This window comes from Muntiacus reevesi, chromosome 16 (genome assembly GCF_963930625.1).
Source record: "Muntiacus reevesi chromosome 16, mMunRee1.1, whole genome shotgun sequence".
NCBI classification, from domain to species: Eukaryota; Metazoa; Chordata; class Mammalia; order Artiodactyla; family Cervidae; genus Muntiacus; species Muntiacus reevesi.
This window is the reverse complement of record NC_089264.1, coordinates 10950429-10976477: the sequence shown is the minus strand read 5'-3', so window position 1 is coordinate 10976477 and position 26049 is coordinate 10950429. Positions and strand designations below refer to the sequence as shown.

Here is a 26049-nt window from a genome sequence, read left to right as displayed (position 1 = left end):
GGGCAGGGTGGAAGAAGCTAAGAGAATGTGGAATGATCTGATGTGGTTCAATGTTAGAAGTGAGAAACAGATTGGCCTCACATTGTCAATGACAATTTTAAGATTTTTCTTATAGGTAAAGTTAAGAGAAAGTGAGAACTTGAGCCCTGAATGGAGAGTACTTGTATAAGACTTTTAAAATATACTGGTTCAGGTTGGGCAGAAAACTTTTGAGAGGGCCCAGGCATTAGGATAAAAAGAAAATTGGTGAGAAAGGGAATTTGGAGTTGCTTGTTCAGAGATTTCCAGTGCAGGCTTCTCTAGAAGCCCAGTAGTTAACTGTATCAGTTGAAGGAGCTCATGACATTGGTGAGTTGGACAAGCAGGTCAATCCAAGTTTTTGTTCCACAGAGTTGACCTGAGGGAGTGCTTCTGTCAGAGCAGTGCCTGGAGGGAGGCTGAGAGGCAGAGCAACCCCACTCAACTTGCCCTTGACTTTCCTTCTTTGGCATAGCCTTTGCTGGGCTCAGCAGGATTTTCATCTTATTCTGATCTTCCTGTTCTCTATCCAAGCAGAGTGAGATTTATTTTGTAAATTGTCTTTATGTAGGGTAGTACGTGGAAATACATGGAAGATTATACAGTCTAGCAGCCACTGTTACCGTGGCTCTGCATGCTCTTGCCCCAGGTAGAAATGCTTTCCCTGAGATAACTCACCTCCGCATCCGAGGATCAGCGCACTGTTGCCCAGGCCCTTCTGGGTCATTGGCTTTGTTGCATAGGCAGATATGTACTTCCTGATGAGTTATAGAAATAGATTATCTACAGGGGGAGAGGGATGGAGGGAAAGAGGTGGGTCCGTTTTTCATTTTCTAGTCTGTATAGCCTCTTACCCCAAGCTGACAGCAAAAGTAAACGAAAAATTCCTCCTGCCTTCTTTCTGGCCATGTGCACCATTTATGGTCAGCATGGGAAGACACAGGAGTTAATGGAAATATCCATAGGTACTACTTGACGTTTATTGCATATGTTGGTCTTTGTCTAGCTTCGTATTTATTTCTTTAAGCATTTGGGAGGAGATGCCTCCAGTGCACTCTGATACTGTCGTTGACCTGGAAGGATCTAATCGAATGATTTATGCTGCAAGTGAAATGAGCTAGACTGATTTTAGCTAGTTTTTGCATTTACTGTTCTTTTATTAGGTTTATAATCTAGAAACTAATATCAGTATTATAATAGCAGAAAAAGTTTTTTTTTCTTTTATTTAGGGAGGGATTCTTTAGTTTCCAAGGAATTTTTTGACATAGTATTTTATTGAACTATCAATATATTTCCAATTGGTTTTGAAACTGTTCAGTTCAGTTCAGCTGCTCAGTCATGTCCAACTCTTTGTGTCCCCATAGATTGCAGCACACCAGGCCTCCCTGTCCATCACCAGCTCCCAGAGTTTACTCAAACTCATGTCCATTGAGTCGGTGATGCCAGCCAACCATCTCATCCTCTGCCGTCCCCTTCTCCTCCTGCCTTCAGTCTTTCTCAGCATCAGGGTCTTTTCAAATGAGTCAGTTCTTCACATCAGGTGGCCAAAGTATTGGAGTTTCAGCTTCAGCATCAGTCCTTTCATTGAATATTCAGGACTCATTTCCTTTAGGATGGACTGCTTGGATCTCCTTGCTGTCCAGTGGACTCTAAAGAGTCTTTTCCAACACCACAGTTCAAAAGCATCAATTCTTTGGTTCTCAGCTTTCTTTATTGTCCAACTCTCACATCCATACGTGACTACTGGAAAAAGCATAGCTTTGACTAGACAGACCTTTGTTGGCAAAGAATGTCTCTGCTTTTGAATATGCTGTCTAGGTTTGTCATAGCTTTTCTCCCAAGGAGCAAGTGTCTTAATTTCATGGCTGTGGTCACCATCTGCAGTGATTTTGCAGCCTAAAAAAATAAAAGTCTGCCACTGTTTCCACTGTTTCCCCATCTATTTGCCATGAAGTGATGGGACCAGATGCCATGATCTTAGTTTTCTGAATGTTGAGTTTTAAGCCAACTTTTTCACTGTCCTCTTCCACTTTCATCAAGAGGCTCTTTAGTTTCTCTTTGCTTTCTGCCATAAGGGTGGTGTCATCTGACTCCTTTCCCTATTTGGAACCAGTCTGTTGTTCCATGTCCAGTTCTAACTGTTGCTTCCTGACCTGCATACAGATTTCTCAAGAGGCAGGTCAGGTGGTCTGATATTCCTATCTCTTTAAGAATTTTCCATGGTTGGTTGTGATCCACACAGTCAAAGGCTTTGGCATAGTCAATAAAACAGAAGTAGATGTTTTTCTGGAAGTCTCTTGTTCCATAACAATCTGGCAGTTTGGTGCTACCATTTGATCTCTGATTCCTCTGCCATTTCTAAATCCAGATTGAACATCTGGAAGTTCACGGTTCACACACTGTTGAAGCCTGGCTTGGAGAATTTTGAGCATTACTTTGCTAGCTTGTGAGATGAGTGCAATTATAAGATAGTTTGAGCATTCTTTGTTGTTGCCTTTCTCTGGGATTGGAATGAAAACCAACCTTTTCCAGTCCTGTGGCCACTGCTGAGTTTTCCAAATTTGCTGGCATATTGAGTGTAGCACTTTGACGACTTCATCTTTTAGAATTTGAAATAGCTCAACTGGAGTTCCGTCTCCTCCACTAGCTTTGTTTGTAGTGATGCTTCCTAAGGCCCACTTGACCTCACACTCCTGGATGCCTGGCTCTAGATGAGTGATCACACCATAGTGATTATCTGGGTTGTGAAGATCTTTTTTGTATAGTTTTTCTGTGTATTTTTGCCACCTCTTAATATTTTCTGCTTCTGTTAGTTCCATACCATTTCTGTCCTTTATTGTGCCCATCTTTGCATGAAATGTTCCCTTGGTATCTCTAATTTTCTTGAAGAGATATCTGGTCTTTCCCATTCTACTGAAACTGTTAGCATACAGCTTTTCATTGCTTGTTGCCACACTCTTCCATTGGAAAGTCAACTCTAAAATGAAGAGAAAACTAACTTATAATTTACAGAAATTTAATGTGAAAGAATGTTTTGAAATTATTTCTTGAGTCTCCATTTCCCCTGCATGGAAGGAAAACATAGCAAAAAAATATGGCAAAGGCCGTATTCATGTAATGAATGAACACGATCGTGTAACGATAGTGAATGAAGTCCACGAGTCCGCCCTGGACTGTGATGTTCTGGGCAGAGAACCATATCTTGCTCTTATATTCTTGGCCTCTGCTACGTGGAGCATAGAAAGTGATCAGTAATGGTTTAACTGTTATCTAATTATTGATGACATGAATGTGCCTGCAGATTAGTTAAGGGCACTCCACACAGACCCCTGTCAGTATCGATACACATCAAAAGGGAATGTGGCTGTAAGAGTTATTTTGGAAAAATAAAAGGTAAATATATTTTTTTTCAGTTGAACTATTGATGAGTACCAGAAGTCCATGACTCAGAATCAGGTTCTTTTGTTATTATTGGGCTCCACCCTTATTCATTATCTCTTTTCTTAGAAATAATTTTAGATGGGCTGATAATCACAGAGTAGGTATTCAGTGATGGACAGTTAATCCCTATTCTCCCTGTCTTTTCTGAGAAAAAAAAATGTTATGCCAGGAACTTCACGTTGATCTCTTAGCCTTGTTTTTAGAATCCACCTGGGACTCTTGAGAAGCTAACCAAATGAAGATCTGTTGAGACATTCCAGTTATTGCAGATGTAAGGACAACCTTAGTGACAGTTAAACAACCATTCATTTGGCCCACAGAACCTGTAGATGAGGAATTCAGGAAGGACATAGTGGGAAGGGCTTTCCAGTGCTTCCATTTTCTGCGGCCTCAGCTGGACACCTTGAAAACTAGAAGGTGGCATCATTGTAGGTACAGAGCGTCACATGTTTGACTCCTGGTACTGGTGAGTGACTGAGACCCTACTTGAGGCTGTTAGTTAGAACGCCTACTTGTGGCCTCTCCATGTGGTGGGGATTTATTATAGAATGGTGATTGACTATCAAGGTTCCATATTCCAAGAGGGAAGCAGGTGGCATCTGTATCCTTTTTTTGACCTTCTACTATATCAAATGATCAGGAGAGTCACAAGCTTGCCCAAGACCAAGGGGTGTGGATACAGACCCATTGTGATGGGGAGTAGTGAGGCTCAGAAAACACATGGGCTTCCAAGTTAGCACAATGATAAAGAATCTGCCTGCCAGTGCAGGAGACCCAAGAGACGCAGGTTCGATCCCTGGGTTGGGAAGATCCCCTGGAGTAGGAAATGGCAACCCACTCCAGTATTCTTGCCTGGGAAATCCCGTGGATAAAGGAGACTTAGAGCTTACTGTCCATAGGGTTGCAAAGAGTTGGACACATCTAAAGCAACCTAGCACACATGCACGTGTTGATCAGATATTGAAATTGATGGAGGGAAGTTTAAATTTAAAAATAAAAATGACTAGATCATCTAGAATTTTTTATTTGTATTTCCCAGTGAGGCAGTTACAGGTTTGTTAATACTTTGGAGAGCAGTTAGGATTTATAATAAAATTTGATTGTAAAAGGAATAAAACTATCCCATCCTTCTCTTGCACAAGTAAATAATGAATACTCGGGTTCTAGGTAACTTTTTCCCATTTCTTTTTGCTATATGCTATTTCACTTTTCTCTTGCCTTGAATTTTAATCAGTTTTATCTTAATTCAGGTATATAGCAAAGACGTACTTGTCAGCGAGCCACCATGTCTATTTCTTTAGCTGTATTTTGTGATAGCACAGGGAATTATACACATATCTCATATAGGAATTTCTCAATGGAAAGTCATTCTAAGAAAAATAAAAATAGATGGGGACTCCCTTTCTCAAGCTTCCTTCTTCTGTTTTACGTCACCTCCTTTTAGCCCAGGTGCTGGTTTTGCTCAACAGGAAGTCATTGCTTTTCCTTCTTTATCAGCGCTGAGTTCAGTGAGTTAGAGGTAAGCCCAGTTGCTTCTTGGCTTGAAAGAGGGTCTGGAGAGCCTAGCCGGGACGTCCAGAGAATTAAAGCCAGCAGATGAAGGAGGACTCGTTCTGGAGTCAGAGTAATGGTTATTCCATGCCTTTGACTTGCTTTGGAATCCTCCCTGAAGCAACCAGATTGACTCTAGGGCCCAACTGCCCTCTTGTGGGGTTCCCTGGGTGGGGTGCTCTGGGTTCTCTGCCTCCTGCTTACTGAACTATGGGACACGTTCTGACCTGTGCTCTGAAAAGAAATGTAACTAATTTATTCTGTCAGGTATTTGAGACCCAGAACCTCTGTTTCTCACTTATCTTTAACAAGGCCACTGGTCACCATTTGTCCATAATGCTGATATGCTTCCCCTGAGGTAGTCGAGTGCTCTCCAAAGCTGTATCTGCAGCCCAGTTTTCTATTTCCTCCTGCTTTCTGGATAGCTCCACATGTATATTACACAGACATCTCAGATTCATTATGTTCAAATAAAAACTCTTCTTCTTCCCCTCACCCCCAGATCTGCCTCTCCTTATAGGTTACTCCTCCTGGTGGATTATAAAGTTATTCCAAGCCAGAAACATGAAAATCATGCTAGCCCCACATTCTCCCAAGCCCTCACCAAGTCTTTGGTTCTAATAAACACCGGCCCGCACCCCCTCCTTCCTCTTCCCAGCCTTAGACCCTCACCTTGTCCCCTCCCAGTCTCCTCACCGTTGTCTCCCATCTCCTCTGAAATGTCCTGGGATAATCTTCTCCTATATGAATCTCACTTTACAATAGCCATTTCCCGTCCTTGCCTTTACACTAGGAGCTTCCCTGATGGCTCAGTAGGGAAGAATCTGCCTGCAATGCCAGAGGCCCCGGTTTGATTCACGGGTCGGGAAGATCTGCTGGAGAAAGAATAGGCTGCCTACTCCAGTATTCTTGGCCTTCATACTAGATATAAATTTTGCCTCCTTCCTTGTGTCTTTGTGGCATCAGTCAGTTCAGTTTAGTCGCTCACTCGTGTCCGAATCTTTACAACACCATGGTCTGCACCACGCCAGGCCTCCCTGTCCATCACAAACTTCTGGAGTTTACTCAAACTCATGTCCATTGAGTCGGTGATGCCATCCAACCATCGCATCCTCTGTCGTCCCCTTTTCCTCCTGCCCCCAATCCCTCCCAGCATCAGGGTCTTTTCCAATGAATCAGTTCTTTGCATCAGCTGGCCAAAGGATTGGAGTTTCAGTTTCAGCGTCAGTCCTTCTAATGAATATTCAGGACTGATTTCCTTTAGGATGGACTGATTGGATCTCCTTGGTGTCCAAGGGATTCTCAAGAATCCTCTTCAACACCACATTTTAAAAGCATAATTCTTTGTTTCTCAGCTTTCTTTATAGTCCCAACTCTCACATCCATACATGACTTTTTCACTCTCCTCTTTTACTTTCATCAAGAGGATCTTTCGTTATTCTTCACTTTCTGCCACAAGGGTGGTGTTATCTGCATATCTGAGGTTATTGATATTTCTCCTGGCAATCTTGATTCCAGCTTGTGCTTCATCCAGCCCAGCATTTCTCATGATGAACTCTGCATATAGGTTAAATAAGCAGGGTGACAATATATAGCTTTGATGTACTCCTTTCCCAATTTGGAACCAGTCTGTTGTTCCATGTCCAGTTCTAACTGTTCCTTCCTGACCTGCATACAGATTTCTCAAGAGGCAGGTCAGGTGGTCTGGTATTCCCATCTCTTGAAGAATTTTCCACAGTTTGTTGTGATCCACACAGACAGAGGCTTTGGCATAGTCAATAAAGCAGAAATAGATGTTTTTCTGGAACTCGCTTGCTTTTTTGATGATCCAGTGGATGCTGGCAATTTGATCTCTGGTTCCTCTGGTTTTTCTAAATCCAGTTTGAACATCTGGAAGTTCACGGTTCACGTAGTGTTGAAGCCTGGCTTAGGAAATTTTAAGCATTACTTTGCTAGTGTGTGAGATGAGTGCAGTTATGCGTAGTTTGAGCATTCTTTGGGATTGGAATGAAAACTGGCCTTTTCCAGTTCTGTGGCCACTGCTGAGTTTTCCAAATTTGCTGGCATACTGAGTGCAGCACTTTCACAGCATCATCTTTCAGGATTTGAAATAGCTCAACTGGAATTCCATCACCTCCACTAGCTTTATTTGTAGTGATGCTTTATAAGGCCCATTTGACCTTGCATTCCAGGATGTTTGGCTCTAGGTGAGTGATCACACCATAGTGATTATCTGGGTTGCGAAGATCTTTTGTATTCTTGCCACCTCTTTTTAATATCTTCTGCTTCTGTTAGGTCCATACCATTTCTGTCCTTTATTGAGCCCATCTTTGCATGAAATGTTCCCTTGGTATCTCTAATTTTCTTGAAGAGATCTCTAGTCTTCCCATGCTATTGTTTTCCTCTATTTCTTTGCATTGATCACTTAGGAAGACTTTCTTATCTCTCCTTACTCTTGTTTGGAACTCTACATTCAAATGGGCATATCTTTCATTTTCTCCTTTGCCTTTCACTTCTCTTCTTTTCACAGCTATTTGTAAGGCCTCCTCAGAGAACCATTTTGCCTTTTTGCATGTCTTTTTCTTGAGGATGGTCATGATCCCTGCCTCCTGTACAATGTCACGAACCTCTGTCCATAGTTCTTCAGGCACTCTGTCTATCGGATCTAGTCCCTTGAATCTATTTGACACTTCCACTGTATAATCGTAGGGGAGTTAATTTAGGTCATACCTGAATGGTCTAGTGGTTTTTCCTACTTTCTTCAATTTAAGTCTGATTTTGGCAATAAGGAGTTCATGATCTTTGTGGCATCGCATTCTGATTTTCACAAAGAAAGTTTCACTTTGTTTTTCCAAGAAGAAAAGAAGGCAGACAGGTACACTAGCTGGCAAGCCCACTTTTATTTTCTCGAGGCAGGACATGCAGTTAAACTTGATTTTAAAATACCGACAAAACCCACTGAAATGTTGTAAAGTGATTGGCCTCCAACTAATAAAATAATATTTAAAAAAAAAAAAAAATACCGAACATTCTGTTAGCTCAGATTCTAGGGGAGGGACAGTGTTACTGCATGAAAAATTGAAGCTATTTGCTGTTTATACTTGGAAGGCTGTAGGTTACTGTTGGCTTTCTTGATTTATTCAAAGACGTAAGTAGTGAGCACCAGCTGTGTCTCACAGCCCAGGGAGACAGAAGATCCTGAGCCTGAACTCACACACTGCAAGCCGGGTGCTGTGTGTCCTGGGAGATGGCACATCTCACAGAAAAGATAGCACAGAGGCTCTTCAGTCGTGTCTGACGCTTTGTGACCCCATGGGCTGTCGCCCGCAGCTCCTCTGTCCCTGGGATTCTCCAGGCTGGAACCCTGGAGGGGGTTGCCCTGCCCTCCTCCAGGGGATCTTCCCGACCCAGGGATCGAACCCACGGCCCCTGCGCCTCCTGCACTGGCAGGCGGATCCTTCACCACTAGTGCCGCCTGGGAAGCCCATCCTTTGTCATGACTTTGACGGTAACTATGGGCTGAGGAGGAAATGGCCAGCACCCGGGGCAGGCTGTGTCTGAGGAGTGAAGAGTAGATGAGGTGTGGAAACCTGATGGAGGCGAGGGTAGGAAGTTAGGTTATGGCCATGTTGTTGGCAATGTAAACTCTCTAGATAGGACTTTTTGGTCATAAATTTATTCTTTGATATGTCTCAAATGTCTGGACGAATGCCAGGTGTGGTACACAGCAGGTACTCAATAATATTTACTGAATCCATGAATAGACTCTGAAACCCTCCTCACTTCCTGGGACACTATTTAATAAACAAGTATTTGATAGCCTTGCACCCACCGCTTTTTTTCCAGCAGAAATGTGAATATTTAGTTGACAGCAGATTGTTTTGGAAAGAATGCTCCAGGATCACAGATCTGAACACTACATTCACATGTGCAAGGAAAAGTGTCCCCCCTTCCTGCATCTTGGTGTGGATAAGTCCCCATCCTCCTTGTCAGTTACAGATCAGCGTGTTCGGATCCCTCCCCAAACCTCTGCATTCTTAATTTCCTTTGGTAACATAAGAAAGATTTAGATGTCATTTTGGGGGACTGATTTTTTTTTGGGGGTGTGAGATTTTCATCTTTTTGCATTCAGTAAAAAGTACGTCCAGTACTTTCCATAATGCCTGAATCCCTTGCCATAACCGCATCCTTGGGACATCATGACTGTGTGCAGTTTCTTGAAGGTCTTAAGAACCTTGAAAACTTAACTCTTTTCACAGTCAAATCAGGGTTTTGAATTTTGCTTACTTCTTTTCATTGTGACTGTAATGGCAAAAATTTAAAAGCCTTATGAGAAAGAAAAAAGATACTGCAGAATCTCAGTGGAAATAAATACACCCTTCTAGGTGCCTATTTCATTCTCCTGGATGTTCACTGTGCTAATGAAAGCATCTTCTGAGAGATTTTTTGGTTTTTGTTTTTAATAGAACCATCAGCTTGACATTGGTCACTGACATTGGCCCTTCTTCAGGTTAGTTGTGACAGAACCTCTTTGGATCATCTTAGAAACCATTTGAATATTCTGAAAAACTGACAACTAGATATAAAACATGTGTGTGTTGTTTCTTGTTTATGTGTTTAATTAGCTTTATTCTGAAGAATAAAAAACATGACAAGGAGAGTAATATAATTGAGAGAAAATATGTTCGTGCAAGTGACTTTTTTTTCTTCCTTTTTTCAGTGTAGCTAATCATTTCAGTCCACCATCTGTATATTGTTTTTCAGACTTCCTGCTCTGGGAAAATGACATTGTGATTTTTATGTGACAAAGCACTTTTATATATTTGATCTCATGTAATCTTTCCAATGTCCCTATGAAGTATTATCAGAATTTCTAGAGAAGAGAGAGCTGGGTGTCAGAGAGACTAGACACCCAGCTGGATGTTGATGGAGATTACATGGCAAACCATGGAATTGGAGATTTAAACCAAATGCTTTCCCAGTTAACTCAGTGACAGCAATGGTTGGTGCATTTCCATTTTGAATGGTGTCTTCTGTATCCTCAGTGGTATTTTTTTTGTTATTTTTTGTTTACTGTGTCTTGGTTAACTATCTTAGCAGCAGTCAAATGATCACGTTTGATGTCCCATGGTTTTTCTAAAACATTTTATATTAGAAATGTTAAGTATTATCTTATCTGTACTGGATTTTGCAGAATGAATATTTTAGTTCTGTGCAGCCCACCTGACCCAATCGGAACATTCTTTGTATCAGGCCCTTGAAAATGGGAAAAGAGAGCTATTGATACTGGTGTTGGAAACGAGAACAGAGGTCCCAACACCCACCCCCCCTTCTCCCGTCACCATCTCTATGTGGGATTCTCTCACAGTCCAGGCATTCTTCGCCTCAGAATGCATGGGGCTGACAAAGGCTGCAGTGTTTCTGGTGTCTCCACTGCGCTGGCCCCCTCTCAAGGCTCCTATTTTGTGGGGAGAAGGGAGTAGGTTTGGGTCATAGGCTGCCGTCAGGACAGATCTGGTCCTCACCTCGGCAGCCCCATCTGTCCCCAGGGTCGAAACTGTGGAAGACTTCTCTGGGGAGGAGGGGGTCCCTCCACATCCTGCGTCCTTGCCGTGAGCCCTAGGCAGGAGAGGGGTGGGCCTGCACCGTCCACCTTTGCACTGGGTAGTCTTCCCTTATTCTGAAGTGATTATCCTTTGAAGATCTACTTTTGCATTTCTGAACTGGGCTGTGTTTTGCATCTGTAGTTTCTCGTTTTTGGATAGGAGGCCTGACTGTGAAAAGGGGGTCACTGAGTGACTGCCTTCTCTAGAAGTCTCAGAACCTGCTTTCTGCTCCTTCTTTGAGTGTTCCATTGGTCCACTCTCTTCTGTTCCTCGACATTCACCATGTCAAGACATTACTTGAAGTTACTGGGAGTTTTACACTTTGGGAGCATTGGCTGCCCCAGTGTAACTCCGGTACTTCTCTTGTACATCCTGTTTCACACCCACCTGCCGTCTCCCCGGGCCAGGCTGCGGACCCGCCCGCCCGCCCAGCGCTCCACGGAGGGACGTGGGGAGGGGAGGACAATGTTCTTTGTGTCGCCTTGTTCTTCCGGCAACCAAAAAAGGCACGTGGTGTATAGTTACTCTCGGGAAAAGAATCTGGCCATACCAGAAAACATCATGCGTAGCAGTAATGGTCTTTTATTAAAAGAAAAATAGCAAATATGTAAACATGTAGCACTTGAATATGATAAATATATTATCCATGTTTCCCTATCATGCTACCCTTTTCCACAAAGAGTTTAAGACACCTTCCCTATTTAATGCTACAGGAAGATAAAATGATTATTCTTATTGTAAGGTTGTCTTTTCAAAAGCTAATATATTGTATATTATAATTATAGCAAAATACAAGTATGTATCTAAATTGGTTACATTGCATAGAAATGTAATTATTCATGGTGATATAGCTGGAGGAGGAAATGGCAACCCACTCCAGTGTTCTTGCCTAGAGCATCCCATGGACAGAGGAGCCTGGCAGGCTCCAGTCCCCGGGGTCGCAAGAGTTGGACACGACTTAGCGACTAAACCACCACATGGTAATATAGTGAGACCTGTGACTGTTGTTGCTTTTTTCTGCTCAGTACTCGACCTAGTACTGTGAGGATTGTGCTTTTACTTACATTGTGGAAATCACAGAGTTCTCACCCTGGACAATGAGCAGGAAAAACCATAGAGATAGGCTGTGGCTTTGGGCCTTTGCAGAGCCCAGACATCCACGCTCCGTTCCTGCCCTGCCATCTAGTGGAGCTGCATGCATGCAGTGCTGGCCGTGCATTTGCTAAGTCGCTTGTCATGCCCAACTTTCTGTGGCTCTGTGGACCTTAGCCCACCAGGCTCCTCCATCCATGCGTTCTCCAGGCAAGAATACTGGAGTGAGTTGCCATTTCTTCTTCCAGGGGATCTTCCTGACCCAGGGATCAAACCCGAGTCTCCTACATCTCCTGCGCTGGCAGGGGGGTTCTTTACCGCTAGGGCCACCTGGGAAGCTGCAGTCCTGTCCAGTTAAGTATAAGGAACTGAATGCATTTCTCAGCTCGTATGAACTGTGAAATGATGTGTTTATGCTGTACATATATGCATAAATATCAATAACATACATGAGAAAGTGGCACTGCTAATAAATGGTGAAAGTGAAAGTTGCTCAGTCATGTCTGACTCTTTGAGACCCCATGGACTCCATGTGACAGTTCATGGGATTCTCCAGGCCAGAAGACTGGAGTGGGTAGCCTTTCCCTTCTCCAGGGGATCTTCCCAACCCAGGGATTGAACCCAGGTCTCCTGCGTTGCAGGTGGATTCTTTACCAGCTGAGCCACAAGGGAATCCCAAGAATACTGGAGTGGGTAGCCTATCCCTTCTCCAGCAGATCTTCCTGACCCAGGAATCGAACTAGGGTCTCCTGCATTGCATGCATTGATGTGTTAAAAAAACAAAGTCCTTACATGGAAAGTAGTAAGAAATTTAGCAGTGTGAATATTAAAATGTTTTGTACCAGTAAGTACAACTCTTTGACACAGGCACAGAAATAGATGGATAGGTCAGTGGAACAGAATAGAATTTAGAGAGAATTCTCTGGCAATCCAGTGGTTAGGACTTTGAACTCTCATTGCCAAGGACATGGGTTCAATCCCTGATCAGGGAACTAAGATCCCACAAGTCATGAGGCATGGCCAAAAAAAAAAGAAAAATAGAATTTAGAAATTGACTGAGAGGGTGACATTTCAAATAAATGAGAACAAGGTGAAATACCTAGGAGTGTTGAAAAGGCTGGATATTTGGTTTAAATGGATCCCAGTCTCATTCTTTCCTCAAAAAAAGAAAAAATATCTAGATGAGGAAAGGTTAAACATTAAAGCAGCAATATAAAATCACTAAAATGAAGTAGAACTATTTAAAAGATAATCTTAAAGTGGGAAAAGTTTGCTCAGTAATTTGAGAATAAACTCAGACACCACTTAGGAGAAAGCATTTATCCTTCGGGCAAAAAAAAAAAAATAGTTGACGGAAAATTATAAAGCAAGAATACTTAAAGAGAAACGCTACATTCAGTTCTGAAGTTAAAGTGAATCAGGTGATGCTACATTGGCAGCATCGGATAAGAGTACTGTACAGAATGCTGGAGAACAAGAGATGAAAGCGACTTGAATTTGCGTTTCTCTGATGATCCATCTGAGGCTAAGCAGCTTTCTGTGTCATACCATCGGCTTTTCTTCTGTGGAATAGGTGTTTTCTCAGGTTGTTTGGCGCGCAGTGTTCCTCATTATTTGAGTATGTTTTTACCTGTTTATTCTGTTTTGAAGTATAGCCGATTAGCAAAGCTGTGGTGGCCTCGATGTCCGGCAGAGGGGCTCAGCCGCGCACACGGGTCCATCTGCCCCCAGACTCGCTCCCGTCCAGGCTGCCAGGTGACGCCGGCAGAGCTCCCTGGGCTCTTGTGGGTTACCCATTTCCTCCTTATTTTGTCCTACGTATTAATTCTTTATTTTGTGTGTTACAAATACTCTGCAGCCACTTATGGTTCTGTGGCTTTTTATTGATAAAATGTCTTCCATTCTCTAGATGGCTATTGTTCTGTGGTCGTATCTGTCCATCTTTTCTTTATGACTTCTGGGGTATGTGACTGGCCCAGGAAGGCCTTCCCCATCCAAATACAGTAAAATTATCTTTGGGGTTTTTTCAAGTACTTCATCTATTTTAATTTAGTTTAATTTTTTAATCCTTCTCCGGTTTGTCTTAGGGGAAGGATCTAGCTCACTATTTTTTCTGAGGCTGGAGGCCTCGTTTCTGTGCAGATAAAGATGCTGACTCCCTATCCACAAGGCAGTCTATCCTGTCTGCCACCTCATGAATCTCTCTTCTCCTAATACTGAAGACATGCATTGTGATGCTTCTAGATTCTAGAGTGCATTTTAATATCTTGAAGGGTAAACTCTTGTTTTTTCAAAAGTTTTTTGGCCTTTTTTTTGTTTTTGGCCTTTCTTATACATTTTCTTTTCTAAATAAATTGTAGGCTCAGATTTTTAAGTTCTGTAACAATCCTTTTGGAATATAGGCTGAGGACGCATTGAACTAAATTTTATAAAAGATCAGCATCTTAGTAACAACATTGATGTTTCCTTCCTAGCCCATGTTACATCTCTCCATTTGAATAGATTTTCTTTTTTGTCCTTAAGTAAAGTTTTCTTGTTTTCTTTCTGTGGATCTTGTATATTTTATTAATAAGTTCACTCTAACTCTTAAATGTGTTTTATTTTTGTTGATATCTTGAGGGTTTTTTTTTTAAGTCCAATTTTTTAAGTTAGTGTTTGCCACTGGCAGGGAGACTCTAAAGTATCTATAATTTTAATAATGATAAGTTTCTGGAATTGGGGGGATTTTTTTTACATTAATTACATTTATTATGAAGGGTGGAGAGGGTTTTGTGAAGAACTCTTATTAAAACAATTTACATGTTATAACCAACAGGGTTTTAATTTTTGAAAATGCAGTGTGTGTACATAGAGTTGAGATGCTGCCTGGCCTCCGAGCTCTTTGGCAACCTAAGCACACTTTTCAGTGAAGTCTCAGTCCAGAGTCTTCACCATGAGCTGAACAAATGCTCCTGCATCCACGCATATTACCTGAGGGTCACTGAGCCAGTCAAACCCCAAACCCAGCCCTTCTGCGTACTTGGAGGACATCAGTCACACCAAACCTTTTCTGAACTTACGCGGCAGATTGGAGACCTTGCGGGGGGCTCCACCCCTGGCAGCCCGGTGGCCCCGGCGCCTCCCTCCCTCCGCTCCAGTCTCTCACTGTCCTCTTCTCCTCTCGCTCAGGACAGAGAGTTGGGAAATCTCCTCGGGCCTCGGTCCCCACATTAAGCCAAGGGCAGGCGGTGCATGCACGTGCTAAATCGCTTCAGTTGGGTCTGACTCTTTGCGACCCCATGGACTGTAGCCGGCCTGGCTCCTCAGTCCATGGGATTCTCCAGGCAAGAATACTGGAGTGGGCTGCCACACCCTCATCCAGGGGATCCTCCTGACCCAGGGATTGAACCAGTGGCTCTTACGTTTCCTGTTTTGACGAGAGTGTTCTGTACCACTAATGCCACCTGGAAATCGCAAGCCGAGTGCAGTATTACCTTCTAAAAATTCTGAGTATTTCCCCTGGAGAGAGTGAACCATAATGAATAAAAGTTTTTATAGTCCCTTACATACCAATAAAGACAATATACTTGAATATATTCTTCTTATGGCTAATGACTATGATAGGAAAAGCTGGAAAAATGGGTTTATGATTTCATTGTATATCAAGCAAAACAGAGAACAAACAACTGAAGAAGTATCTGTAACTTTATATATATCCATAGAGTCAGTTGAAACTTAAAGACCTTCTAAGTCCTTAGGAGACAAAAATTAAATAATGATATTCCCATCAGTTTAGTCACTCAGTTGTGTCCAACTTTTTGCAACCCCATGGACTGCAGCATGCCAGGCTTCCCTGTCCATCAGGAACTCCTGGAGACTGTTCAAACTCATGTGCATCAAGTCGGTGATGCCATCCAACCATCTCATCCTCTGTTGTCCCCTTCTCTTCCTGCCTTCAATCTTTTCCAGCATCAGGGTCTTTTCTAGTGGGTCAGTTCTTCACATCAGGTGGCCCAAAGTATTGGAGTTTCAGCTTCAGCATCAGTCCTTCCAATGAATATTCAGGACTGATCTCCTTTAGGATGGACTGGTTGGATCTCCTTGCAATCCAATGGACTCCCAAGAGTCTTCTCCAATACCACAATTCAAAAGCATCAATTCTTCCACACTCAGCTTTCTTTATATTCCAACTCTCACATCCATACATGACTGCTGGAAAAACCTAGATGGACTAGACAGAACCTTTTGTGGCAAAGTAATGTCTCTGCTTTTTAATATGCTGTCTAGGTTGGGCATAACTTTTATTTCAAGGAGCAAGCATCTTTTAATTTCATGGCTGCAATCACCATCTGCAGTGATTTTGGAGCTCAGAAAAATAAAGTCTGTCACAGTTTCCACTGTTTCCCCATCTATTTGCCATGAAGTGGTGAGACTGGATGCCATGATCTTAGTTGTCTGAATGTTGAGTTTTAAGCCAACTTTTTCACTGTCCTCTTCCACTTTCATCAAGAGGTTCTTTAGTTCCTGTTTGCTTTCTGCCATAAGGGTGGTGTCATCTGTGTATCTGAGGTTATTGATATTTCTCCCGGCAATCTTGATTCCAGCTTGTGCTCCATCCAGTTTGGTATTTCACATGATGTACTCTGCATTTAAGTTGAATAAGCAGGGTGACAACATACAGCCTTGACGTACTCCTTTCCCAATTTGGAGCCAGTCTGTTGTTCCATGGCCAGCTCTAACTGGCTGAGTTGGTTCCTGACCTGCACACGGGTTTCTCAGGAGAAAGGTAAGGTGCCCTGGTATGCCCACCTCTTTAAGAGTTTTCACAGTTTGCAGTGATCTACACAGTCAAAGGCTTTGGAGTAGTCATACGTAAATATTTTTCTGTAACTGTCTTGCTTTTTCTATGATCTAACAGATATTGGCAATTTGATCTCTGGTTCCTCTGGCTTTTCTAAATCCAGCTTGAATATCTGGAAGGTTACGGTTCACGTACTGTTGAAGCCTGGCTTGGAGAATTTTGAGCATTACTTTGCTAGTGTGTGAGATGAGTGAGTTCCATGGACAGAGGAGCCTGGTGGGCTACAGTCCATGGGGCCACAAAGGTCAGACAGGACTCAGTGACTAACACTTCACTTCACTTGAGCATTCTTTGGCATTGCCTTTCTTTGGGATTGGAATGAAAACTGACCTTTTCCAGTCCTGTGGCCACTGCTGAGTTTTCCAAATTTGCTGGCATATTGAGCGCAGCACTTTCACAGCATCATCTTTTAAGGTTTGAAATAGCTCAACTGGAATTCCATCACTTCCACTATCTTTTTTTTTTCATTTATTTTTATTAGTTGGAGGCCAACCATTTCACAACATTGCAGTGGGTTTTGTCATACATTGACATTCATAGTTATCACACCATTGTGGTTATCTGGTTCATGAAGATCTTTTTTCTATAGTTCTGTGTATTCTTGCCACCTCTTCTTAATATCTTCTGCTTCTGTTGGGCCCATACCATTTCTGTCCTTTATTGTGCCCATCTTTGCATGAAATGTTCCCTGGGTATCTCTTATTTTCTTGATGGGCTCGCTAGTCTTCCCCATTCTGTTGTTTTCCTCTATTTTTTGCATTATTTTTCCTATAAGATTTAGTATTTTTGAATGCAAATATTTTGTAAATAGCACTGGCCCTGAAATTTTTGGCTTTAGAGAATTGGATAGTTGGTGAAAAATTATTTGAAGACAAACCATAGGGAGAAAACACCATATGTGTGCAGATCATTCTACTGTGCTATGTTTATATTTGTTCTAAGTACTCCTAGCATAAGACTGTATATGAAATGTAAATTCTGAATCAGTTTGTTGTGTTTCTTACTTTGAATCTTCAAATTTCACTATTAAATTTTGGCACATGTGACATTCTTCATAAATGTGGTGGCATATAAGTTAAAAGCTTTAATCTACAGTTGATATATTCTGTTTCTTTTGCACATTCATTAATAAGTAGAGTTTCCTAGAAAATGAGGTATTTTGATAAGATTTTCTTCCTTTCCGAATAATGATAGCCTATTTTACTCATTCAGTAGCTGGAAGGATGTACTTCCTTTCCATCTTCATTCTTGGTCATATAATGACACTATTCACTAATTCATTTGGGGCATAAAATGTAGTCCCCTCTTCCCTGCTAAGAAAAAGTGTAGTAGAGCCAGTTAACACAGATCTCATTAAGTGAGAGGCAGGAAAGACAGCAGAGAAAAATCAAAACATACAGAGGCCTAACATTCCTTATAAATACTTCATATTGAGCTCCATGGTGATGCCATTGTGATGGTACTTCATACTGTACTTCTTACCTCTCAGCTGCAACTCAAATTATGCCAGGAAGTGGTGTGCCATGAAAGAGCCCAGACGACACCGTCATCTCAATACCTTCTTCCTTCTGAACCAGAGACCTCCCAGGTCTGCAAAACGTAACTGAGACAGCTCACGCTGCCTGTTGTGACTGCAACGTGGGACTGTCCCCTGTTTCCATGACTGTGATAGGGCCTAAGTGTTGCCACTGGGCAGGATATTTGTTTTCCTTACTGTGAAATTACGTGTTCTTCAAAGCACTGTGGCTCTATGAATTTTCATAGGGAAACTGAAGCTCAGTGACAGAGGACTTAGTCAGAGGGGTGCCCTAAAAACAAGCTGGTGCCTACAGAATAAAATGCTGCCAGGGTAGCATTCCTTAAAACAAACTGCTTTCATGTTTAGCACAAATCAGTGATGCTGGCAGAAGGGTGTTAATGTGTCTTCCTATGAAATGAGTAATTCCTGCAGTTTGACAGTTCCTTATTTAGTATCGGATTTGCTATGGCCCCGTATCTATTAGCTGTAGATGGACATGTTTGAGAATTTAGTGTTTTTCCACACAGCAAGGGAAAGCTTCTGCTCAAAGATTTCCAGAACCCTGGGATGCCTCTCTATACAGTACATATGATTTCCGTTCTGTGTGAGTGGAACTTGAAGAAATAATTAGAGAAACAGTGAAACTTCTTAAGCCTATGGTTCTGTGCCCCTATCAGCTAATTCCTTCTCTTTCTCTGTCATATAATACAGTACGCTTTTCAGAAATGAAAATTATCAAGCTTAGACCAAGTAAAATCAGCCTCCATTCAGATCAGTTCAGTTCAGTTGCTCAGTCGTGTCTGACTCTTTGCCACCCTATGGACTGCACCATGCCAGGCTTCCCTGTCTGTCACCAACTCCTGGAAATTGCTCAGACTCATGTCCATCGAGTCAGTGATGCCATCCAACCATCTCATCCTCTGTCGTCCCCTTCTCCTGCCTTCAGTCTTTCCCAGCATCAGGGTCTTTTCCAATGAGTCAGCTCTTCACATCAGGTGGCCAGAGTATTGGAGCTTCTCCCTGGGTGGGTGTGGCAGTAGTAGGTTTTATTTTTGTCTTATGTCTAATCTTTTAGGTATATCCTCATACAGATTTATCTCTAGCCATGTTTTAAACATAAGTTTCAATTTTTTTTTTTTTAGTTCTGTCTGAGACCTTAGGCCATTAATTGCTGATATTTTGTTGTTGTTTATTAATCTTACCAAATTAACTATATGTCCTCCTTATTTTAGTTAGCATCAGCAGGTGAAATATTTGAAAGAAAAGCATTTAAAGGAAAGTATTATATCCTCTCAGGTTCTAATTGTTTAAGAACATTATCTGAATGTTTTTTAAAAACAGAGCTGTGATGACACTGATTATAAACTCTATTACTCCTTCATAAAATTAACTGCCGTGTTTTGACTTGCAGGATCTCCAAAGGTGGGTAAATGGTGCTAATGAGCATGGTTTTGTCCTGGTGTCTTTTGGAGCTGGCGTCAAGTATCTGTCAGAAGACATTGCTACCAAACTGGCCGGAGCTCTGGGAAGATTGCCCCAAAAAGTGATTTGGAGGTAAAGTAATAATATAGGTTGTTTCTCCACCACTGATTTTCCGTATCCTCTTGCTTAGTCCGCAGGTATAAATAACCATAACACACTGATACCCTGGCAACATCAGCAGGATGCCCTGACTTTTCATTTTGTTTCATGGTGTGTTGAAATCTAGGGATTAATTTACACAGTGCTCTGTGATGGATAGAGACATCTAGTCTATCGCATAAAAAGAAGATATGTGCACAGTGATGTGTCCTTGTTGATGTGCATTTTTACGTTACCCTGCTTTTGTTCTCATTCAGTCGCTCAGTCGTGTCCGACTCTGCGACCGCATGGACCCTTCTGGTATTTACCATCATTTAAAAATGTATAATTGCGTGCATTTCTATGTGTGTGTGGGTTAGTCGCTCAGTTGTGTCCGACTCTTTGCAGCCCCATGGACTGTAGCCCACAAGGCTCCCCTGTCCATGGGATTGTCCAGACAAGAATACTGGAGTGGGTTGCCATTCTCTTCTTCAGAGGATCTTCCCGACCCAGGGATCAAACCCAGGTCTCCTGCATTGCAGGCAGATTCTTCACTGTCTGAGCCACCAGAGAAGCCATTTCTATATATTCCTTCAAATCAGTGTTGTAATGAGATTAGAAACTGATAGATGAATGATTAAATAGGTAAAATATTTCATGGAACCTTTTGGGCTCCCACTTTGTTTATCAATGCTTTCGATTCCTTTCATCCAAGAGACCAGACCTTTAAAAATACCGTGACTTGCCAGTTAGTCCTGGTCAAAACAGACCCTGCTTCTGTTGGGAGGCACTGCCAGCACATGTCTGTCTCTGGAATTTCTTTCTTTTAATGAATTATTTGCCTATTTTTATATTTGGTTTCGCTGGGTCTGCGTTGCTGCCCTCCGGCATTCTCTAGTTGCAGCGAGCGGGGGCAGCTCTTCCTTGTGGTGTTCGGGCTTCTCGTTGTGCGGGCTCCTGTTTTTGGGGCGCGCCCATGGGCTGTAGGGCACACGGGCTTCAGTAGTTTTGGCACTCGAGCTCACTGTGGGTCCCGGGCTCGAGAGCATAGGCTCAGCAGTTGCGGCGAATGGGCTTAGCTGCTCCGGGACATGTAGAGTCTTCCCAGACCAGGGATTGAACCCACATCCCCGACATTGGCAAGCGGATTCTTAATCCACTGTACCAGCGGGGCAGTCCAGTCTCTGGAATTTCTAACCCGGTGTCTAGACGTGGCCCTGAGCGCTCACTTAATGCGTTTTTATTTAGTGCCTGCCCCCACCATGGAGCGTTAGGGATACAGAGGTCAACAAGGTCAGCCCCACACTGTCGAGCCATTACAAGTATGCTGTAAAGAATGTGGTTTTCTCCCTTGTACAGACTGTGGGAGAATCAGTTCCCACTTCTGGTGCAGCTCGGATGGAAAAGAATCTGCCTGCAATGTGGGAGACCCGGGTTCAATCCCTGGGTCAGGAAGATCCCTTGGAGAAGGGCATGGCAATCCGCTCCACTGTTCTTGCTTGGAGAATCCCATGGACAGAGGCTACAGTCTCTGGGGGTTAGAAAGAGTTGACAAGGCTGAGGGACTGACCCTTTTCATTTCCTCCTGGCTAAGCTATGAAGTGGATGTTGGGTTTCCTGTGTTAGGCTTAACCCAGAAAGCCCCCCTTCTCTTAATTATTTGGGCCAGTTTGTATCTGCCCATTGCTGCCTCGTGCCTTTCGCTCAGTTGATGAGCACGTTATGGTTTGTGTTTCAGAGACCAAGGCAGGAAACAGCCTGCATCTTTACCCCACAGCACCATCTCTGGGGCCCAGCCAGAGGAGTGCTTCCTACTTTCTCCTAGCTCTCGAGCCTCTTCTCGGGTTCTGGGTGTCCGGATGGGAAGTGGTGACTGCCTAGGGGTGATCGTCCCTGCCTTCCTCTTTCACCTTCTGGATGCTGGTAGAAAGTTGACTTTCTAGCAGAGGTCCATGTGGTTGCTATTTTCTGCAGTTCTGTGAGAACTGCTGAAGGAACGTGGATCTCAGTATAATCCAGAATGTTTCATATTTGTCCCTCAATCAATGAAAATGTGAAAAGTAACTAAAATTTTTGTTGTTGAAGCACGGCTTCTCTCTTAAGAATATCAACAAAAGATCATGTAACGTTTATTTTAAACCTAAAAGTTTAACCAGACAGTTCATGCCAAGAGTCAGGTTTGATTTGTTGAAAGATTCATGGTCTGGTGTGCATTTCAGGTTTTCTGGAACCAAACCAAAGAATCTGGGAAACAACACCAGGCTCATAGAATGGTTACCGCAAAATGACCTGCTGGGTAAGTCAGTGACCCCTGGGTGCTTGCTTGGCTTTTTGATTTTAATTGTGTAAATGTGAATTTTACACTTGAGTGGCTTCGATAGTATATGTGTGGTTTGTAATAGAATCATTATATTATCTTGTGTGCTAAGTCCTAGATTTCAGACCAACAAGTCAGATCTCCAGTTATTGGCAAATCATTTTAAAGTGTAACCATTTAGGCCTATAAATTAAACTGGTTAGACCAGTCACAAATTTTGATTTTCTGAAAAATATACTTAACACTACATAAGCTAGTAGGAGTAAAGCTATACCTAGATTGATCAGCTAAAAGTAGTCAAATTAAAAACAGTGAAAATTTAGATTTGTCTTGTAGCTTTACTATAGCTGTATCTAAGAAACCAGAGAAAGCTGAAGTTACTCTTTTGTTTTAAACCACAGTTAAGCAGAAAGCCAAAAAACAATCCATTTATTTCAACTTTATTTGAATCGTCTGACTAAATTTACTCCTAAATCACTGGGCAATTTTGAACACTTTATTTCTTTTGATTTATTTATTTATTGGGGTTCTGATCCTCAACTCAAAATTAAAATGCCAATTATATGCATATCTCAAGATTTGAATCTAAACAATTTAATTCTCTTTGATAAATGTAAAATGTAACTTGCTTTATTCATTAAATCTCTAGGAAAACATAATGCCATGTTATCCTTTAAGATAATACTTCCTAAGGAAATTATAAAAATGTTATTGATTTTGGCAATATCAACTCATTTATTTGTTCAATAGTACTAATCTTAACAGATTATGTGAAAGTAAGTGAAAGTTATATTCTTAAAAATAGACTTTTAGAGAGTGTCTTTTAGAAGCTGAATGGACCCTCTAAAACCCTGCAAATTGAATTTTGTAACTATAAAACAGCAAGTATAAATAATTCCTTTTCATCTTGTTTATTATAAATATTATTCTATAAATTATAAAAATGATGGGAAAAAAGACAATTTACCTTTTTTGATATTTGCATTTTTTTCTGTTTCTTATCTTTACTGTTATGATGTCAGATGCCATAGGAAGTAGGAAGGAAGCAGGAAATTAAACATCTCCATATCTTGACCCTCAGCCATCTCGCCGCAGCAGCAGACGCTGCTATCTGGGGTCATCAGAATTGGCTCCATGCCGTTTTTTTCTCTGAGGCTACACAGCAAGCTGCAGCCGCACCCAGAGGGCCTCCCAAGTTCCCATCTCCTCCAGGCTCCTCGGAATCTCAGCTCCCTGCCTTTACTGAGATTAGCATCCTTTCATCTCCAGCCATGACCTCTGTGGATCCTCTGCTGGTTTCTAGCTATGTTCAGAAGATTCCTCCAGGAACAGAAGCAGGAACCAAATCCGTGTCCCCTCCTCTCTCAGCGCATGCCCCTCGCCCTCCACACACCAGTTCTCTTTACTTTTTCACAGCTGACCTTGCTGGTGGTCAGGTTTCACTCAAAGAAAAAGAGTTCTACTGCTGAAAAGAAAGTTTGAAATCCACTGCCAGGGCAGATTGCTTAGTTGGGCTGAGTTGAGAAGCCCCTTGCGGATCAGGGCCAGAGACACTGAGTGACCAGCCTGCTAGATGTTGGGGGTGGAGGGTCCTGGAGCCCCTCTGAGACCTAGTTTCATATGTGACATGTCTTTATTTTAAAGGCTCGTATTTTTGCAAGCTGTAATTTCTCTCTGGCCATCTAACACCATCTCAAGTGTGGTGTTTTATGTCTTATGTTCTTTATGCAAGTCTCTCTGCTCACAGGGAGATCTGAAGTTTGAAATACCTCACTAACCTTGATAAATTATCTCTTTTATCTCCATGCCAAGCAGATGTTACATGATGTCCTATCTCTTAGAACTAATTTTTGTATTTATCTGTCCCTGCTTGTTTTTATTCCTAAAATGTAGAGTTGGACCCTAAGATTGAGAAGTGCAGATGCTGCAGACATGACTTGGATGTTGTGAATACTGAGCGCTGTGCAATCTTCCCCCTTGGATAGCACAGAAATGTTTCTTGGACATCTGGAGTCCAACCTCACATTTTTACATTTTTTTTTTTTACAGGGTGTGTTTGACTTTAACATAGATAAATGTTTGAGTAGCCAGAGGGGGTGTCTGTGTTTAGTAGAATGTGGTTATACTCTGGTATTTTTGGTTATTCCTTGCTTTCATTGACCTCTTATTAATTACTGGCTATTTGAATGCAGTTGGTATTTGTGTTTTGAGAGAAGATATTGTAATATACTTCTTAAAGCTATAAATGTTAGCTACTTAAAATGGCTTTTAATTGATATATACAAATCTGATAATTTTACTTATAATAAACATTATAATTGGCGCAGAGTAGGAATCAGTGAAACTCTGTCTTTAAAAAAATCTTATATCTGAGATGCATGTTTATTATAATGTCAACTTTTAGGAAATTTCTGGAAAACATCTTCCTAGGATAATAGACAGTATTCTAAGTGGTTTTCTTTTTTAATCCTTCTTTAGGGCATTCCAATATTAAAGCCTTCCTGAGCCATGGTGGTTTGAATAGTATTTTTGAAACTATGTATCATGGTGTGCCTGTGGTGGGAATCCCACTCTTTGGAGACCATTATGATACTATGACCCGGGTGCAGGCCAAAGGCATGGGGATACTGCTGGAATGGAAGACAGTAACTGAAGGAGAGCTGTATGAAGCCCTGGTGAAAGTTATCAATAACCCCAGGTAAGGTTTCAACTAATATTAAAGCAGGTGAACTGTATTTACCACAGCATATTGTCAATAGCTGATAATTGCCAGCAGGTCGTCAATAAACTAAATATAGAAATATCCTTTAGATTCCTGTGTGTAATGTCATTTGAAAAATAAAAATAGCAATCATTTGTCCAGCTGTGTATGACCACAAATAATATTCCACCAAAGTTTGCCGAACTGGGGGAGAAACTACCAAGGGAACCTTTGGGTCCCTAGAGTTTGTCAATTTTTGTGTCCTTTATCTCATTTTAATGCTCATGAAACTTTATATCACTATTTGCCTCATTTCCATTATAGAGATGAGGCACTTAAAACTCAGAGAGCTTCAGTAATACACCCCTAGTTACACAGCTTTGGAGTAGGAACTTGAACCAGGACTGTCTGATTTCAAAACAGGTGCTCTTGATACTGCCGGGTGCTCAGTTTCCCTAGCACTGGGCATCAATGAAATGCCAAGATATATTTACTCCAGCGAATGACTTGGTCAGAATCTTTTATCTTATTTTGTTTCTTAAATTCTTGATGTGTCTTGAGTTAACCCAGTTCACAACTGAGCCTCAAACGGTAGAGAGTTGGCCTGCATAGTTTTAAAACAAAGCATAGGTTTTCCCATTTTTATGTGACATTTAATTGATCCCACATTTCCAATGGCATTAATGTCTGGAAGAGTGTGAACTTTTCCTGTTTATACCCAGGATACAACATAGCTTAACACTGGATTGAGAAACATTGCTATGGTCTAAGAAACAAGGCACAATAAAGGAAAACTCTTTCATATAAAGTAATGTTTCTTTTATGTAAAAGACTGGATTCAAGTGCCCTGGGGTTCTTTATGCTGCTATATGTGAGCTCAGAGGCAGCCTTTATGCACTGACCCCTTAGAGGATCCAGGGTCTTGGTTGTAATTCTTGGCACTTGGAGCAATATGTTTGATCATCCGAGGTGTCGGAGTAGGGGACCCCGTTGTCTGTGTTCTATAACTTTCCTTTGAAAACTGTGTTCAGATGCTCAGTTGTGTCCAGCTCTTTGCAACCTTGTGGACTTAGCCCACCCAGCTCCTCTGTCCATGGTATTCTTCAGGCAAGAACACTGGAGTGGCTTGCCATTTCCTTCTCCAGGGGATCTTCCCGACCCAGGGATTGAACCCATGTCTCTTGCATCCACCTGCTTTAGCAGGCATATTCCTTACCACTGGCACTATCTGGGAAGCCTTTTAAAAGTATCAGTCCAGTTCAGTCACTCAGTCATGTCCAACTCTTTGCGACCTCATGGACTGCAGCACACCAGGCTTCCCTGTCCATCACCAACTCCTGGAGCTTGCTCAAACTCATGTCCATTGAGTCGGTGATGCCATCTCCAACCATCTCATCCTTTGTC

At 42.0% G+C, this 26049-nt stretch overlaps 1 protein-coding gene across 3 annotated transcripts in view; it reads left to right on the top strand.

Annotated features, from left to right (window-relative positions):
• UGT8 (UDP glycosyltransferase 8) overlaps positions 1-26049 on the top strand; it is a 93791-nt gene that overhangs the window by 65367 nt on the left and 2375 nt on the right. For all 3 annotated transcript variants that reach the window (XM_065907504.1, XM_065907503.1, XM_065907505.1), the window contains 3 exons: positions 19479-19621; positions 21847-21923; positions 24423-24642. In XM_065907504.1, coding sequence (XP_065763576.1) covers positions 19479-19621; positions 21847-21923; positions 24423-24642 — 440 coding nt within the window. The remainder of the gene's footprint in view (positions 1-19478; positions 19622-21846; positions 21924-24422; positions 24643-26049) is intronic.